Raw genomic sequence first — 15,763 nt, forward strand, 5'->3', positions numbered from 1 at the left:
AGTGTCCCACAATGCCTTTCCTGATGGCTGTGCTCAGTGCTTTGATCTTTGCTGTCCTGAAGGCATGTGCCCCAACTCTTTCAAAGCCCCAGGTAAGTTATCTAACAGCTGAGTGTTCCCTTTGGGGAACAAAGAGCAAAGCATTGAAATCTCTTGTTCTGCCCTGCACTAGCACACAAAGGCAGGCAGAGTGCTGGGGAGGGAGGAGGAGGAGGAGGAAGGAAGGGAGGGGCAAGAGATTGCTGTGCTTCTTTGACATTCCTCAGCAAGGAGAGCCCACAGAGCTACTCAGGTTGCCATTCCTGGCAGCTGAGGAGGCTGAGGGAGAACTTGGAGGGAATCCCCAAAACGTGAGCAATCAGATTTGCCTTCCCACAAGACTATACTGTTGAATACCTACCCCACCATGCAATGCTCACATTATCAATGGCGTCCCAAAGTGGACATGATCTGTCGACAGAGGGAGCAAGTGTGAACATCCTTTAGCAATTTTTGTTTTGTTGACTTCTGGGTGTCAACAAAACTTTTGTTGACATAACTTGGTAGTATAGACATGGCCTAAGATTTTCCAAGGTAGTTTAGGAAGTTTTACTTAAATGATTTTCAACTATGACTTATAAAAACATTTAAATATGGCATCTTCACCCTTTCCTGTACTAAAGAATATTTAAAAAAAAGTTGCCTATGTATCCATATAACCTGATTACATTACAATTATATTAAATGTCTCATGCAAAATGCTAGAACAGCTATATACTTTTGAAAAAATAAAATTACCTTCTGCTACACACTGCCTGCCATTTCCTTTGTAACCAGCAACACAACTGCAACAATACCCATTTGGATAGTCTTTGCAAACAGCATGAATGGAACACTGTTGACGGTTGTTGGCACAGGTCTGTTGGGCATCTGTATGGTAACGGAACACTGTTGGAAGAAAGACCAACAAACTATTATTCTCCATGGGTACGTCTACACTACAGCGCTAGTTCGAACTAACTTAGTTCGAATTAGTTAATTCGAACTAAGCTAGTTCGAACTAACGCGTCTAGAACTAAAAACTAGTTCGAACTAGCGTTTTGCTAGTTCGAACTAGTAAGTCCACATTGAGTGGCCTCTGAACAGGGCTTAAGGATGGCCGGAAGCAGTGCCGGCAGGGCATAAAAGGAGGACTTAGAGCATGGAGATGCTGTCTCAGGCTAGCCGAGGGCTGCGCTTAAAGGGTCCCGACCCCCACCCCGGACACACAGTTCTAAGGGGTGCCCCGCTTCCAAAGAAGTTCTGGCTTGGAGTGCCCTGAGTGCCCACACTGGGCACATCACACCACTCGGCCATCAGCCCGGCTGCACTTGCCGCAGGCTGCCATCTGGGGAGAGGGAGTAATTGGGGGGCTGCAGGAGAGCTTCCACCCCCAGAAGCCCGCAGAGCCAGCCCAGTCCTCCCCATCGGGGGCTCGTACCCCATTCCTCCCTCACCTCCTTCCACTTACCCTTCCCTAGCCCCTCTTCTTATTGATGTACAAAATAAAGATAACGTTTCTTCCAACATTGACTCTGTCTTTATTGAAAAAAACTGGGGGACACTGGGAAAAGGAGGTGGGAGAGGGGAAGAGAAAGGCTGGGAGAGGGGAGGGCAACTAACATGATCAGGGGTTGGGAACAGGTCCCAGATGAAGAAAGGCTACAGAGACTGGGACTGTTCAGCTTAGAAAAGAGGAGACGGAGGGGGGACAGGATAGAGGTCTCTAAAAGCAGGGGTTGGGTGGAGAGGGTGCATTCAGAAAAGTTCTTCCTGAGTTCCCATAAAGAAGGACTAGAGGACACCAAAGGAAAGGAATGGGTAGCAGGCTTGAAACTAGTAAGAGAAAGTTGTTGTTCTTGACAAAGCAAATAGTTAACCTGTGGAACTCCTTGCTGCAGGAGGCTGTGAAGGCTACAACTAGAACAGAGTTTAAAGGGAAGTGAGATAAAGTGATGGAGGTTGGGTCCATGGAGTCCTATTAGCCAGAGGGTAGGAGTGGTGTCCCTGCCCAAAGTTTGTGGAAGGCTAGAGAGGGATGGCACGAGACAAATGGCTTGGTCATTGTCTTCGGTCCATCCCCTCCAGGGTCCCTAGGGTTGGCCGCTGTTGGCAGACAGGCTACTGGGCTAGATGGACCTTTGGTCTGACCCAGGACGGCCATTGTAAGCTCAGGGCTCAGTGTCGGGGGTCTCAGTGGACCCCCTTGATTTTCATGCACACCTGGTCCTGGGTGGCCAGGCTGGCAGCTCTCCTGCCCTAGACAGCCACTTTCCTGTGCCTAGTGCGGAGATCGTGGACGAGGTCCACGATGTCCGCACTAGCCCAGGAAGGTGCCCGCCTCTTGCGGTCCAGGGCAAACTCCCGGGAGCCGCCAGCCTGGTCCCGGCAAGAGGGGGTGGGCTGGGGGGCATCGGGTGGGTGGCTCTGTGCCGTGCCAGGTGCAGGGTCTGCTAGCTGGGTGCTGGCAGGCTTGCACCTGGCACGGGCACCGTAGCCAGCCCGTGCCCCTTTAAGGGGTCCGGGGCCGGGAGGGGGGCATAGAGTTTCCCTGGTGTTGGCCAGAGTGGCCACCAGGGAAACCTGGGGAGGGCTAACCTCCCACTAGTTCGAACTAAAGGGCTACACAGCCCTTAGTTCGAACTAGCTAGTTCGAACTAGGCGTTAGTCCTCGTAAAATGAGGTTTACCTAGTTCGAACTAAGCGCTCCGCTAGTTCGATTCAAATTCGAACTAGCGGAGCGCTAGTGTAGCACCTATTAAAGTTAGTTCGAACTAACGTCTGTTAGTTCGAACTAACTTTGTAGTGTAGACATACCCCATGTTATATTACAACCACAATATCTATAAAGATTCACAATAGAGCCAATTAGTCCAATTCATCTGATGAAGTGGGTTTTATTCACAAAAGCTCATGGTATAATATATTTGTTAGTCTAAGGGGCCACAGGACTGCTCGTTGTTTTTAAACACAATTCTGAGTTAATGTCAGAATTTCATTTTAGCCATTTGATCAGCTTTTGGGAAAGGGCACATGACTGTAATAGATTTTTTTCTTGCCTTGCAATATGTAACTAAGTTGCCCAAATATTCTCAGTAAAATGTACTGGATTGATCCTCAGCTAATGTAATCAGTAGGGGAAGCTCTACTATCTTAAGTTATGACAACAGAACTACACTAATTTATGTCACATGTTAATTCAGTCCTTCAGTGGTTCACAGGGGAAAGTTTCTCAAAGTTCTGGTTTCCAGCCTACACCAGAAGGGAAACCTCATGCACCCACTGAAAACCCACATCCAAGTTCACAAATATAACTATCCCTCAAATCTGACCCCAGGGAACATTCGGAGTCCTGTCATTCTTCTATGGCACAATTGGTTTCACGTTTTCTATATTCATTGCCTTAACAAGTAGCATTGCTAGCAGAAAACATTTTACCAGACGAAAACAGGGAATCCTAAATTGCAGCCTTTTGTAGGAGTGGCTCATGCTATCCACATGGATCTTTTATTCACATATTCCTTTAATGGGGGAAGTGGAAAACAAGGGGGTAAATCGGTCTCAGGACAGAGTGAACACCTTAGTAGGTAGTTGGGGTGGGGAGACGCGTCAGGTGCCAACTCTAGTACTGCCTAAATAGTACAAATGAGCTTACCAATCTCACTTTCCTCAATATCTTCTACGTCTATAACCTGAGGATACTGCTGAGGGAACTGCTGGACTGGAAACTGAGGTGGAGTTTTCCCAGTGACAAATTCTGGCTGTTGATTGAAAGAGGACTCTCTCAGAGGGGTCTCTGGCATTACAACTTTATGTTGTGGTTGCAAATCATCTTCTGAAGCTGACTGTGGAGCTCTATGTGTAATATGTTGTTGATCCCCTCTCCTGCTGGGAACATCATATGATACCTGTTGATGGCTCATTTCCATTGAGTCATGATGCCGTACAGCTGGTTTTAAGGTCACTTCCTGAAACTGTTCCTCATCATGAAATTCAGGACTGCTGCTGATTTTGGCAGGCACAATACTATTAGATAAGCTACCAATCTCAAACACCCAGATTCCTCTCCTTCCAGAATTGCTGCTCCTAGAAAGAGAGAACAACCACACTAAACATGACATCAGGTAAATATAATGTTATAAATTCTACATGAAAAGCCTTACATATTTGAGTCTATATTCCACTGATAAATACCACTTACAACTGAATGAATTATCTTGGTACAAAACAGCTACATCTTATCCACCTATATAAACGGCATCTTAGGGCACAGCTCAAATTTTGAATAGTATTAGCAACTTATAGTATTAGCAACTTATCTACAGTGGGAACTAACTGCTTTAGTACTTATCTGGAGGTTAGGGAGGATTGGGGGAAAAGGTGCTATAATTAAGCTTGATAGCAGTACTCTGACCTTTTTTAAATCGCTCTCTTTCCTTCCTGTCCTTTCCCCCACAAAGAGTGAGGCAGGGGGAACAAAGTGTATACTGAGGATGCTGAGCCATCGAACCAAACTGTAAACTTTGTAGAAGATGAAAACTTCACTTCAACCTGAAGGGCATGACAGTGCCCCCAACATCTCAGCGTCAGCACCAAGAATTTTCAGAAAGGGATACCTAAAGCTAGGCTCAGAAAATTTTCCAATTTTCAAAAGGGCTGAGCACTCAGTAGCTCACACTACACACAACACTGAAAAATCTAGGCCAAAAGCATCTTGTTCTTCTAAATTATGATCAGATTTTGCAATTTCTAATACAGTGGCACATGAAAGCTTATTAGCTATTCCATTTTCTCAGATCACAGACTGCATAAAATGTATCAGACAGGAACAAGAACTGGGATTGGGGTTTACTGATTTATTTTAAAGGCATACTCATGCAGGTTTCTGATGGACTCTTCATCATTAGCAACTATATTGTAGGATCCTGGTTTTATCCACAAGAAGTAGTTTGTGGAGGCCTGACTGAAGCCAACTGTAGCAGGTATCTTTTCTTCAGCATTCTTGGAGTGCGCACTATAGAATTGCAAACCATCTTCTGGATAAAGGAAAACAGCATAGGAACTGGCATCAGAGGAGGCTAAAACAGCCTGGAACGTGTTTCTCTGTAGGGAAGATTTAAAATCCATTTACTTGTAGGAAAAATATTCAAGGTTAGGAAAAAAAAAGACACTTTATAAATCAGTCAATCATAGCATAGTTGAATACTTGATTAGCCCAGGCTTATTAGTTAATCAGTTAACCTTATCAACTACACACATTCCCCTCTCTCTTGCTGCCTCTGTATCATATATTAGACACCTAGGGTGTGTCTAGACTACATGCCTCCTTCGACGGAGGCATGTAGATTAGCCAGATCGGAAGAGGGAAATGAAGCCGCGATTAAAATAATCGCGGCTTCATTTAAATTTAAATGGCTGCCCCGATCTGCCGATCAGCTGTTTGTCGGCAGATCGGGGGAGTCTGGACGCGATGCCCCGACAAAGAAGCCTTTCTTCATCGACACAGGTAAGCCTCGTGAAACCAGGCTTACCTGTGTCGATGAAGAAAGGCTTCTTTGTCGGGGCATCGCGTCCAGACTCCCCCGATCTGCCGACAAACAGCTGATCGGCAGATCGGGGCAGCCATTTAAATTTAAATGAAGCCGCGATTATTTTAATCACGGCTTCATTTCCCTCTTCCGATCTGGCTAATCTACATGCCTCCGTCGAAGGAGGCATGTAGTCTAGACACACCCCTATATATGAAAAAAGGGGAAATGCTTAACACATGTATCAGAGGCAGCAAGATGGGGAGCTGAAAGCCGGTACACGCAGGTAGCTGGCTTTCAAGCCAGCTCTCCACGTGTATCGGCTCATATAAACCACTTGCCCCCAAATCCCTGGGTTACTGACTCTCTATCACAGAGGCAATGAGGGGGGACAGGCAGGAACCAGTCCTGGGGGGAAGCACCTGCCCCCCCACCAAGCTGCTGCCTCTGAGTGTGGGGGGATGGAGAGGGAAGGTTGCTCCATGGGATGCCAGCACAACCTTTGTCATAAATTTCATGATTTCATGATCCTGGGAAGACAGCAGACAGAAGCACGATTAGCTTTACATGTGCTGAGCAGTCCCATTGAAAAAGGAGCCACTCTCAATATATAAAACAAAGCAAGTGCTTACTTATGTCTTTGCAGCATGGGACCTAAACAATTTACAAGATGGGATGGGGAAGAGGGATTGGGGCTCTCAAATAAATCATGAAGTGAAGTCTTAAATGCAGATGGTGAAAAGTCTACTGTGGAAAGCCTGATCTCAGATATGCAAGTCTGTGGTGAATGAGATGTGACCAACCCAAAAAGAAATCAAGGGCTAGATTCACAAGAGGACTGAAATACCTAACTGCCACTTTGGACACCGAAATCTCAGAATTGGGCCACACTGGGATTCACAAAGTCCCTGTTCAGCCGCCCCCATAACCTGTAGTCACCAAAATGTGCTTAGTATTTCAACTGCAGTCAAGGTTCAGAAGGTGTCTGTTTTTGCTTAAGCACACCCACTGTAGCCCCTCACTAGGCATCTAGACACCTCAGCCCTGAAGCAAAGATTCCTTTGCCTGGTTCACCTGAAGGGCTTGCTCTGGAAAGCATGTTCAGAGGTCAGCTACCAGATCACGTCCTTACAGATAAGCTTATACAAGGGAAGGGGCAGGGAAGAACAACCTTCCTTACATTTAGTCTAGTGGTTAGAGCACTCACCAGTGATGTGGGAGACTCAAGTTAAATATCACCCTCCAACTGAGGCAAAGAACAGATTTGAACTGGGCTCTGGCACCTCTCAGGTACACACCTTAGCCACTGGGCCATGGTACATTCTAGGGTGGGGCTCTTGCTGTCGCCCCTGTCAACATGTGATAAATAACTTTTGTTTTAAATAAAGTCACTAGAGATGAGGGAGTCAATTTTGGATATCCCTCCTTTTGGAGTAGTGCATTAAACACCAGGCTACTGAGTCAATCCCACATATACTTCCATTCTTTGTCCCATTGAGGGCAACAGCTTCAACAGGAGAGAGTGTCCTATGTCAGAAAACCAATAACTGGGTGATTAGGGTGCTCAACTGAGAGACAGCAAAACCCAGTTCAAACCTTCTCTTCTTCCCATCAGGGACAGGCGGATTTTCCACATCCCAGGTGAGCACCTTAAATATACTGGGCTAAATACTATGAAGGTGCTGCTTTACCTCCTTTCTCTCCCTGCGAGCTTCTTACTAAAAACAACACAGGCGTTTCACACGGAGAAAGCTTTTGCAGATGAGACTCCCATGTGGTAGAAGGCACCTACCTCCCTGTGGCCCAGACTTAGAAAAAGGGGGAAATGCTTAACACATGCCTCTTAGCTTAATATGTTCCCCCTTTGGTGAGGCATCGCCGAGCGGGCTTTGTGATTCCAATTCTAAAATGCTCATCTCTCTGCAAGTAGCCTAGATGCCTAAACCAGCCTTTGTGAATCCTTGGCACCTCGAAGTTAGGCCTGATGTTTAGTGTCCCCACATGAATCTTCCTTGTTAATTTAGCCTCAAAAATCCAAGTTTTAATACAGCCAAGATCCCTGGCACATATCTGCATGTTGTAAAAGTTAACATCAGAGTCCAAGGATAGTTTGGATAAAAAGATAAAAATGTGACCTCTGTTCTCCGCTCTGCCCACGTACTACAAGCCAAACTGCTTCTGTTGTCTTTTAAATATATTTGAGAAACTCCTCCAAAAAATGTCCTTCTCATGAATGCTGTGGTAAATGTATAAAACAAAGCAGTAAGGAAATACTTCAGTTTAAATACCTTTTTGAAGTATGAAATATTACTGCTGACATTTAAAAACAACAGACCCTGGAGTAACACTTCTGTTGTACTTGGTCTATATTGGGGTTCTGTCTAACATTTACCTTGTCTTCCAGAGTAGGGTCTTCTCCAGGCACATGGTAAGGAGCCACAAACTTCCAGGTAACAATGACAACACTTCTTAGATCAAAAGTGGCGTTGGGGAAACCTTGTTGAATATAGTCTGCAGCAAGCTGTAAGACATCCGGGGACGAATCTTCTCTATAAAAGACCTTCCCACGTCCATCTGTAGTGTCCAGATCAGCCAAAAATGGAGCAATACCTCCAAAACTCAGTGGAAATTGACTAAGGTATTCTTCTTCTTTTGATGGTTCATTCACTGCAATGATCCCATTAGTAGCCACCTAATAAAAAGAGTAAAACCATTTAGACAGGGCAGTTAAGTATCGTCCAGACGGCTATTTCACAAGTCTACACACTTTTGTAGAATTTTCAAAGCTTCTGAAATATTTTTCTCAAATACCTAATACCACTGAAATGGAAGCTTGTATATATAAGTTAAGTTTAACAATCTGTAGGATAATTCTAAAAACAATTTTTTAAATCTATTTGGTGGGATCCTGGGGATTTAAATTCTCATAGTTCAACAACAGGTTACAATAAGAACATTTTTCTCACTGAAGTATAAGATTTCAAACAGCTGTACTTCTGAAGGTCCCAGATTTACCTCCACTTAAGGCAAAGTAGTACAAAATTACCACATCTCTCAAATTCTAGAACTCTCAATCTTTATAGATCAAAACCCAGCGCATTTAGTCTTTTGTATGGATTCTCTTAGAGGACTAAATTTTATTAATAGAATGACTAGTATCTACATATGTATGGAAACATGGCTGACTTTGGGGAAATAGGGCTCTGAGCAAGCTTGTATTTTGGTGCCACTGGTCCCCACTGCCGCCCTCCCCCATTCCTCCCAAATGCCCCGGCCCCTGCTGCCTCCCCAGATTCCAACTTCCCGCTATCTTCTCCACCCCTATTGCTCCATGCTCCTTTCTGCAGCCTTGCACCCTGGGATACCCCACTCTTTGCCCCTTGACCATGTTGCCCTGGGCAGTCACCCACCCTCCAACGCCAGAATGAAATAAATACTCAAACTTTAGAGTTTTAAATACTGAGGACAATTCCTTTGTTAGCTAACCAGTGAGACAGATTTTCACATGATGCAAACTGCTGAAGTTCCATGAATGTCAATGGAGCTATTCCAATGTACACCACCGTAGAATCTGGACAAGAACTACATCTGTTCTGTGAGACACAGGAGTGATAATACGGATGATATCATATACTTGTAGGAGAGCTTGGGGTTGATGAAAGTGAGGGATCACCAACATCATTATATCCCACCCACAGCACAAACAGATGTTGGGCAACTTCCCACAACAGATCCTAACCATACTAACTTCCCTGCATAGGACTGTGTGTAAATTGCACAATCAAGCCATTCCTCACATTCCTTCCCTGCATTCAAGACTGCTGCAATTTTAAGTTTAGACTTTAACTAGGGAATTTTTAAATGAAGGGTTGATCTACACATAGCCTTGCACCAAAATAACTAAATCAATGTCAATGTTGTTATTTTGGTGCAAATCTGTATGTGGACACTTACTTCAGGCAATATGTGCCCTGTTCTGATCAAAAAGCAAAACTGAAATCCAGCATCAAGACTGCTCTAACTTAACTTGGCTCCAACAGCTCACTAGGAACTCTTCTGCAAGTGTAGAAACCAGAGTCTGGCATGCTTTCACAACAATTCTCAGTCCCAGATATGCCTTCGGTGCATCACCAGATGCTGTAGGAGAGTGGGGATACAAAGTCGTTCTGTTAGATATAGGCCATCAGAGAATCCTTTTTATCAAGGTATTCCCCAGGGATGGGTTCTATCTGGTTTACAGCCCCTATATGCTGTTCAGCATTATCTGGCAAAAGCTTAATCTCAAAGCCCATTAAATGGGATTGAAAACAATGGTCAAAAAGCACAAAGATGACAGCCAGTAATTAGACAGTAGCTAAGAAATTAATTTGTAACTAAAAAAACTGAGACAGTTAAAATGGTTACTGAGAGCATGATCCAAAAAAAAATTCATCCACTATTACAACTGGCATAAACCAATTCAATGTGTATTTCTTGTATATTCATCCTTTTCAGTGTAGATTTATAACTGAAACAAACTAAACTCATTCAAGTTCAGAGTACCCCAGAGGTAACACTTTTAAGTTGTTACCATGACCTGACTTACATTGAACAGAACCCCATTGTGACAGAGTACTGCACAACAGCAGCTGATCCATCACTCTGATCATTGAATATGAGGCACCCAAATATGGCAATTGCAAAATTTATAGATTGAAGATAGATAATTAGCTCTTAGCACTCTTTCCAGACTATTAACTCTGAAGGGTCAAAGGCATGGGAAGGAAATGCAAAGGGAGGAGAAAAAGTGAAATTAGAGATGTAAACTAGTAAAGCCAAGGACAAAAGAGATCTCTCCCCTGCTGCGTTTAGGACATCAGAGTTCTAGGATACCAATAGATCTGCTGCACAATCTGTAAAGGTAATGGGAATGAACTATGTAAATGAATCACGGGGTGTTTTATCTAGGTGGTCTCTTAATAGTCACTGAATCTGTGACAGACCGGGAGTGCTAGTCAGCAGTTGTATTAAAACATTTATTTATGTTATATGTGCAGTGTTTTATTTTCTTTATAACCTCAATAAGCAAGGTGGGGGTATTTGGAGGAGCAATTTACTCACTGTGGAAACTTTCCTATGTCAATTTCTCCTTTATTTCACATGAATCTTTTAGAGGTCACATAAATTCACAGTTCACCACTGTTTTGGATTTGTGGCCACAAAAAAAGGTTATTTATGTGATTCCCAGATTATAATAAATCCAAAATAATCCCAGCTACCCTCTGGCTCCATGTTGAAATGCCAGGAGGAGCCTGGCGCCAGGCTCCTGCAGCTTTTCAAAACAGCAGCGCCGCACGGAGCCCAGGGTCAGCGGGGAGTCCCAGGGCTGTTTCTACACTTCAAAAGCAGAGACTCCCTATTGACTAGTCGAATAGTCGATGCAAAATGAATAGACTATTTGATTAGTCAATTACACGCAATTTAACGTCCCCATTAATCTACTGTCTGTGCGGCTGCGGCTACAGTGCTATTTTTAGTGTGCTTGCTTAAGCAAAGCTGGCATATGTCTATCTATCATAGGGGTGTGCAATAAAACAGTGGCAGTTTGCTGGGGCCAGCCCCTGGGTGGCCCGCCGCTGCTATATTTACCTGCACCTCTGTAGGTACCAGCAATTGCAGCTCCCACTGGCCATAAATTGCCGTTCCTGGCCAATGAGAGCTGTGGACCGGGACACCGCTTCCCACTGGCTGGGAATAGTGATCCGTAGCTGCAACTGCTCATACTTGCGGAGGCACAGATAAATATAGCAGCAGCAGACTACCGGGGCTAATCCTGGTGGATCAGATCCAGCAGGCGGGCTAGTATTTGCCCACCCTTGGTCTATCAGCACCAGGGAGGGTACTTTCCAGAGTGACCGACACTTACACCTTCATGCCTCCAGCTTCCATCCCAGACACATTTCTCAATCTATTGTATACAGCAATGTTGTCTTCAAGTTGTCATTGTCAAGTCCAAGTCGAGTCTCAAGTCACTACAGTTCAAGTCTCAAGTGGAGTCTCGAGTCCCTGAAGTCACTTTCGAATCAAGTCCCAAGTCGAGTCTCAAGTCTTAATTTTAAAAATGTCAAGTCACTTTTGTACAATCCATCAACATCGGCATTTTCGGACAATTTTTTCACCAAGTCTATTTATCAAAATTAGCAAGTCTTAAGTCGAGTCTCAAGTCACAAACAATGAACCCGAGTCAAGTCTTTAGTCAAGTCACCTAGATGACTTAAGTCGGACTCGAGTTCAAGTCCTGGGACTCGAGTCAACAACTCTGGTATACAGCCAAGCCCTAAGATACAACCAGAGACTAACTTGGCTACCCCTCTGAAGTCTTCCTAGTTTGTCAAGACCTGAAAAGGTTGCTGTCAAGTAATTTGTTAGTTTCTAGTTTCACAAATACAATAGAATATTTTCATTTTTTGTTTTGCAAAGCAGTTGGTTTGTTCAGATTTAAACATTACCCTGCATTATATGCAACCAGGCATTGTACTATTGCTCTACTGCAAAAGAGCCAGACTATTGAATCACCAAAAAACATATTAGAAATCAAGCAGTCTGAATTCCCAGTGCACAGTGAGTCAACTGCACAAAGTAAGCACTCACTGTAAGTAACAAAAACATTTTTTTAATTTCAAATGTTAGAATATATTTAATTAACACTTAAGTACATTTAGTTTAAGTATTATTTAACTTTACCATATCTCTTTAAACTTCATAAGTACATGCTAGATCAGTATTAATATAACTAAGAGAAAGCCACAAAACAGATATGCATTACAGTTTAATAAAGATGCATTTTTATTTAAAAAAGACAAAAACACTGAAGATTTGTGTTGTCTAAAGAGAGTAACAACTGTATGAGGTTTTTATTTTGCCTTTTAGGGTATTGTAATCTATTTAATAATAACAGGAAGCAGTGGCAGACCTTTTTTTTTAGGAATTTTAAACTGGTTGATAACACACATTGTTAAATTACATTTATAGTCTGTAGTAAAATATACCACACAGTCTATAGAATTCTGACTCAATTAATCATATAGGACAGTGAGGTCGGCAGAAAAACAACACTGAATACTTTTGTAAAATCCAATTTAAAAAAAGTAAATGATTTAGTTACCAGACATTGCAGGGACATGATACTTTCTGGGTAAAAATGAGTTTGTACACAAAAGGTTTTTTGATAGTATAACTACATATACTATATTACCACATGTAAAACTAAAAAAATAAAATAGGTAAAACAGGCGATAAAATCTAAGAGAATCAGTGTGGGGACTTGCTTTGTTAATTATCAAAAGAAGATAAAACAAACAAGACCAATGCTGATATATCATACACTATAAAATTTAATTTACAAAAGGGCTGAACTAGTCTTGAAGTTACTGATAAAAACAAGGGATGTTAAAGGGTAACCAGATAAACGGTTATCCCGCAAGCATCACCTTTAATTGGTGATGCTTACCGAGTTACAGTTAACCAGTACCGGGGAGCAGCCCCTGCCCACGGTGGCAGCTCCCGTGGGGGGGAGGGGAAGAAATGTGTCAGGGACCTCTGCCCCCTCTCCTGGCCCCCGCCTACACCAGTTTAATCAGTTAAATGGTTAAACATAGTGCTAGCACTATGTTTAACCATTTAACAGGATTTTATATCCCTAATAAAAAAAAAAAAAAAAAACACATAACTGAATGTTACCAATAATTTGAAAGTTACACATAAATGGATTTTCTGGTCTCTGCCTTCCTTATATACCATGTGACACTACAATGCAATAGGACAAAATCTAAAGCACTCTTCTATAAATTAAATATCTCAATATCTTGGGAAACAAATAAAAATAGCTTGAGTTCTCTCCTTCCTGTAAAGGAACTCAGAAATAGATACTTATGCCTGCCAAAAATTCAAGCTTGGGTCCTAGTTTCTATGACTATACATCACTTTCTGTAGCACTTCTAATATTTATTTGATTAATTTCCAACAAAAATATTGATACATCCCATTTGTATTTGAAGTCAGAATTAGCACGTGATTCAGGTCATACATAGGTAATAAGTTATTTTGGATAGTATGCATGAATGTGCACACTAGCAGATTTCTGAGCAATTAACCGCATGCTGAGAGTTCCCAAGACAGTGAGTGGACAAGGGGTGAAGGGAGTCAGAACACAATTTAAGCCGTGAATTTCCCAGTTTTTAGTTAGTTTTTTTCCCTCTAATTATGTAGCTCACACAACACACACCATACAAAAATGATATTTCTTAGCTAGTAGGACACAGTCTCTCCAGGAGCACAGCTAATACAAGATGGACTTTCCTCATCCAGCAACATCCCTTGTCTGGAATCCCAGTGGAAACTCCCAATCTGGAGGAGGGATGTCTCCTGCTCAGTAACTCCGCCCCTGCCCTTCCAGAGCTTCCGGAATGTGGTTGTGTTCAAGTTCAGGGAAGAAGGGGGAGGAACAGGAACTGGCCAACAGTAGAGGCTAGGAGCTGATATGGGGGGCTTGCCATGCCAGGAGCACAGCCCTGTGGTCAATGATGGGGGCCAGTTACGGGACTAAATCATGGCCCTCAGCTGTGGGGCTCTGCAGCCACCATGACTCTCTGCACCTCCCTCCCATCCCCCAGTCTTTCCTCAGTCCGCTGTCAAGGAAGCAGAACCTCACAAGCGGCAACTGCAGAGGGTCTAGCAGTTCTTTGGTCTGGGACTAGTCAGATCCCAAGGGTACCAGACCAGGGAGGTACAACCTGTATTTCAAAATATGTACATGCTCTGGCTATGCTATTATGTGCCTTTTCCTTTTGCAGACTGCATAGTCATGGCCTCCCAATATAAAATATTTGTCATTAAAATCAGAAAGAGCTACAACAGGGGTTCCCAAACTTTTTGACACGGGGACCAGTAAATCCATTCACGAGCTTTTGGAAGACCGGTAACATATATTTGCATATTCATTAAGCAAATGATGAATATTCAAATAAGTTGTTTCTGGTCCTCCCAAAGTCCCCAGTGCCAGCAATAGCAAAGCTTTTGATACAGCCACCCAAAATATTCTTGCCAGCAAGGTAAGGGAATATGGATTGGAGAAATGAACTGTAAGATGGATAGAAAGCTGGCTAGACCAGGGTTTCCAAAACTTTTTACTTGAGTTGGAACCCTTTTTTTTTTAGTACTGTTTTTTGCAGCCCAAACATATAAACACATATAAAAAAAAGAATTAAAAATAAATAAATTTCAGTGTTTCACCCAGCAGCATCCTCTGCCCAGCCTGGGCCAGGGCTTCAGGGACCCAGTGCTGCACAGGCACTCCAGGAGGCGGGAGCAGGAGCAGATTGAGGGTAGGGTATCTGGCTAGGAGGGAGGCTGCAAGGACGGGTAGGGTTGCCAAGTGTCTGGTTTTGTACCGGACAGTCCAGTATTGGAGGGTTCTGTCTGGGAAACAAATTGAGAACATACCAGACATATAAAATGTCCTGTATTTTCTAATTGGGTAAGTTTTATTATAATTAGGTGTATCAGTCCGTAGCTGCAAACTGCCTGACTGGTAGATGTGCTAACGCTGCGTAAGTGTGCCTACCAGCCAGGCACTTCGCAACTACTCAAGGGAGGGTATTGCGGGGGGAGGGGAAAAATGGAATCCCCGGTGCCGGACTCACTCGTGTGCCTTGGTTTGCATGTGCCCGGATCAGTCCCGCATCCCGCCGGCTGATTCGCTTCTTCCCCCCTCGCGCCGTCCAGCCCTGCTTCTGACGGCCGGTTCCCCCCGCACTCTATTGCTCTCCCCTCCCCCCCCGAATCAGCCCCGCTCTCCCCACCCGGCCGATTCTCCCCCGCTTCTCCTCCCAATCTCCCCTGGCCAGCCCTGCTGTTCCCGGCCAGCCCTGCTTCAGGAGGCTGGTTCTCCCGTCCTCCTCATCCCGATCTCCCCCAGCCAGCCCTGCTTCCGCCGGCCACCCGCCCGGTTCCCCCCTCATCTCCGCCAGAGAGCCCCACTGCCCCAACCCTGCTTCCTGGCGGCCGGTTCCCGCCCCCCCACACCTCCTCCCAGCCTGCCCTGCTCCCCTCCCTGCAGCCACGCTGAGGCCCAGCATTTTTTTCCCGGCCGCGGCCCATAGTTTGGGAAACGCTGTGCTACAGTATTTAGCAGTGGGTAGATCAGAAACTTGATAAAAAATAAAGTCTTACAACCCTGT

The 15,763-nt window shown here is 44.1% G+C and overlaps 1 protein-coding gene across 1 annotated transcript in view; it reads right to left on the bottom strand.

The window, feature by feature from the left end:
* The window catches only part of NID1 (nidogen 1), a 95,537-nt gene that overhangs the window by 77,776 nt on the left and 1,998 nt on the right, over positions 1–15,763 (bottom strand). The window contains exons 2-5 of the mRNA XM_075924803.1: positions 7,939–8,238; positions 4,892–5,121; positions 3,674–4,104; positions 778–927 (exon numbers count right to left, since the gene is read on the bottom strand). Coding sequence (XP_075780918.1) covers positions 778–927; positions 3,674–4,104; positions 4,892–5,121; positions 7,939–8,238 — 1,111 coding nt within the window. The remainder of the gene's footprint in view (positions 1–777; positions 928–3,673; positions 4,105–4,891; positions 5,122–7,938; positions 8,239–15,763) is intronic.

Source organism: Pelodiscus sinensis, chromosome 3 (assembly GCF_049634645.1).
Source record: "Pelodiscus sinensis isolate JC-2024 chromosome 3, ASM4963464v1, whole genome shotgun sequence".
In the NCBI taxonomy this organism is placed as follows: Eukaryota; Metazoa; Chordata; order Testudines; family Trionychidae; genus Pelodiscus; species Pelodiscus sinensis.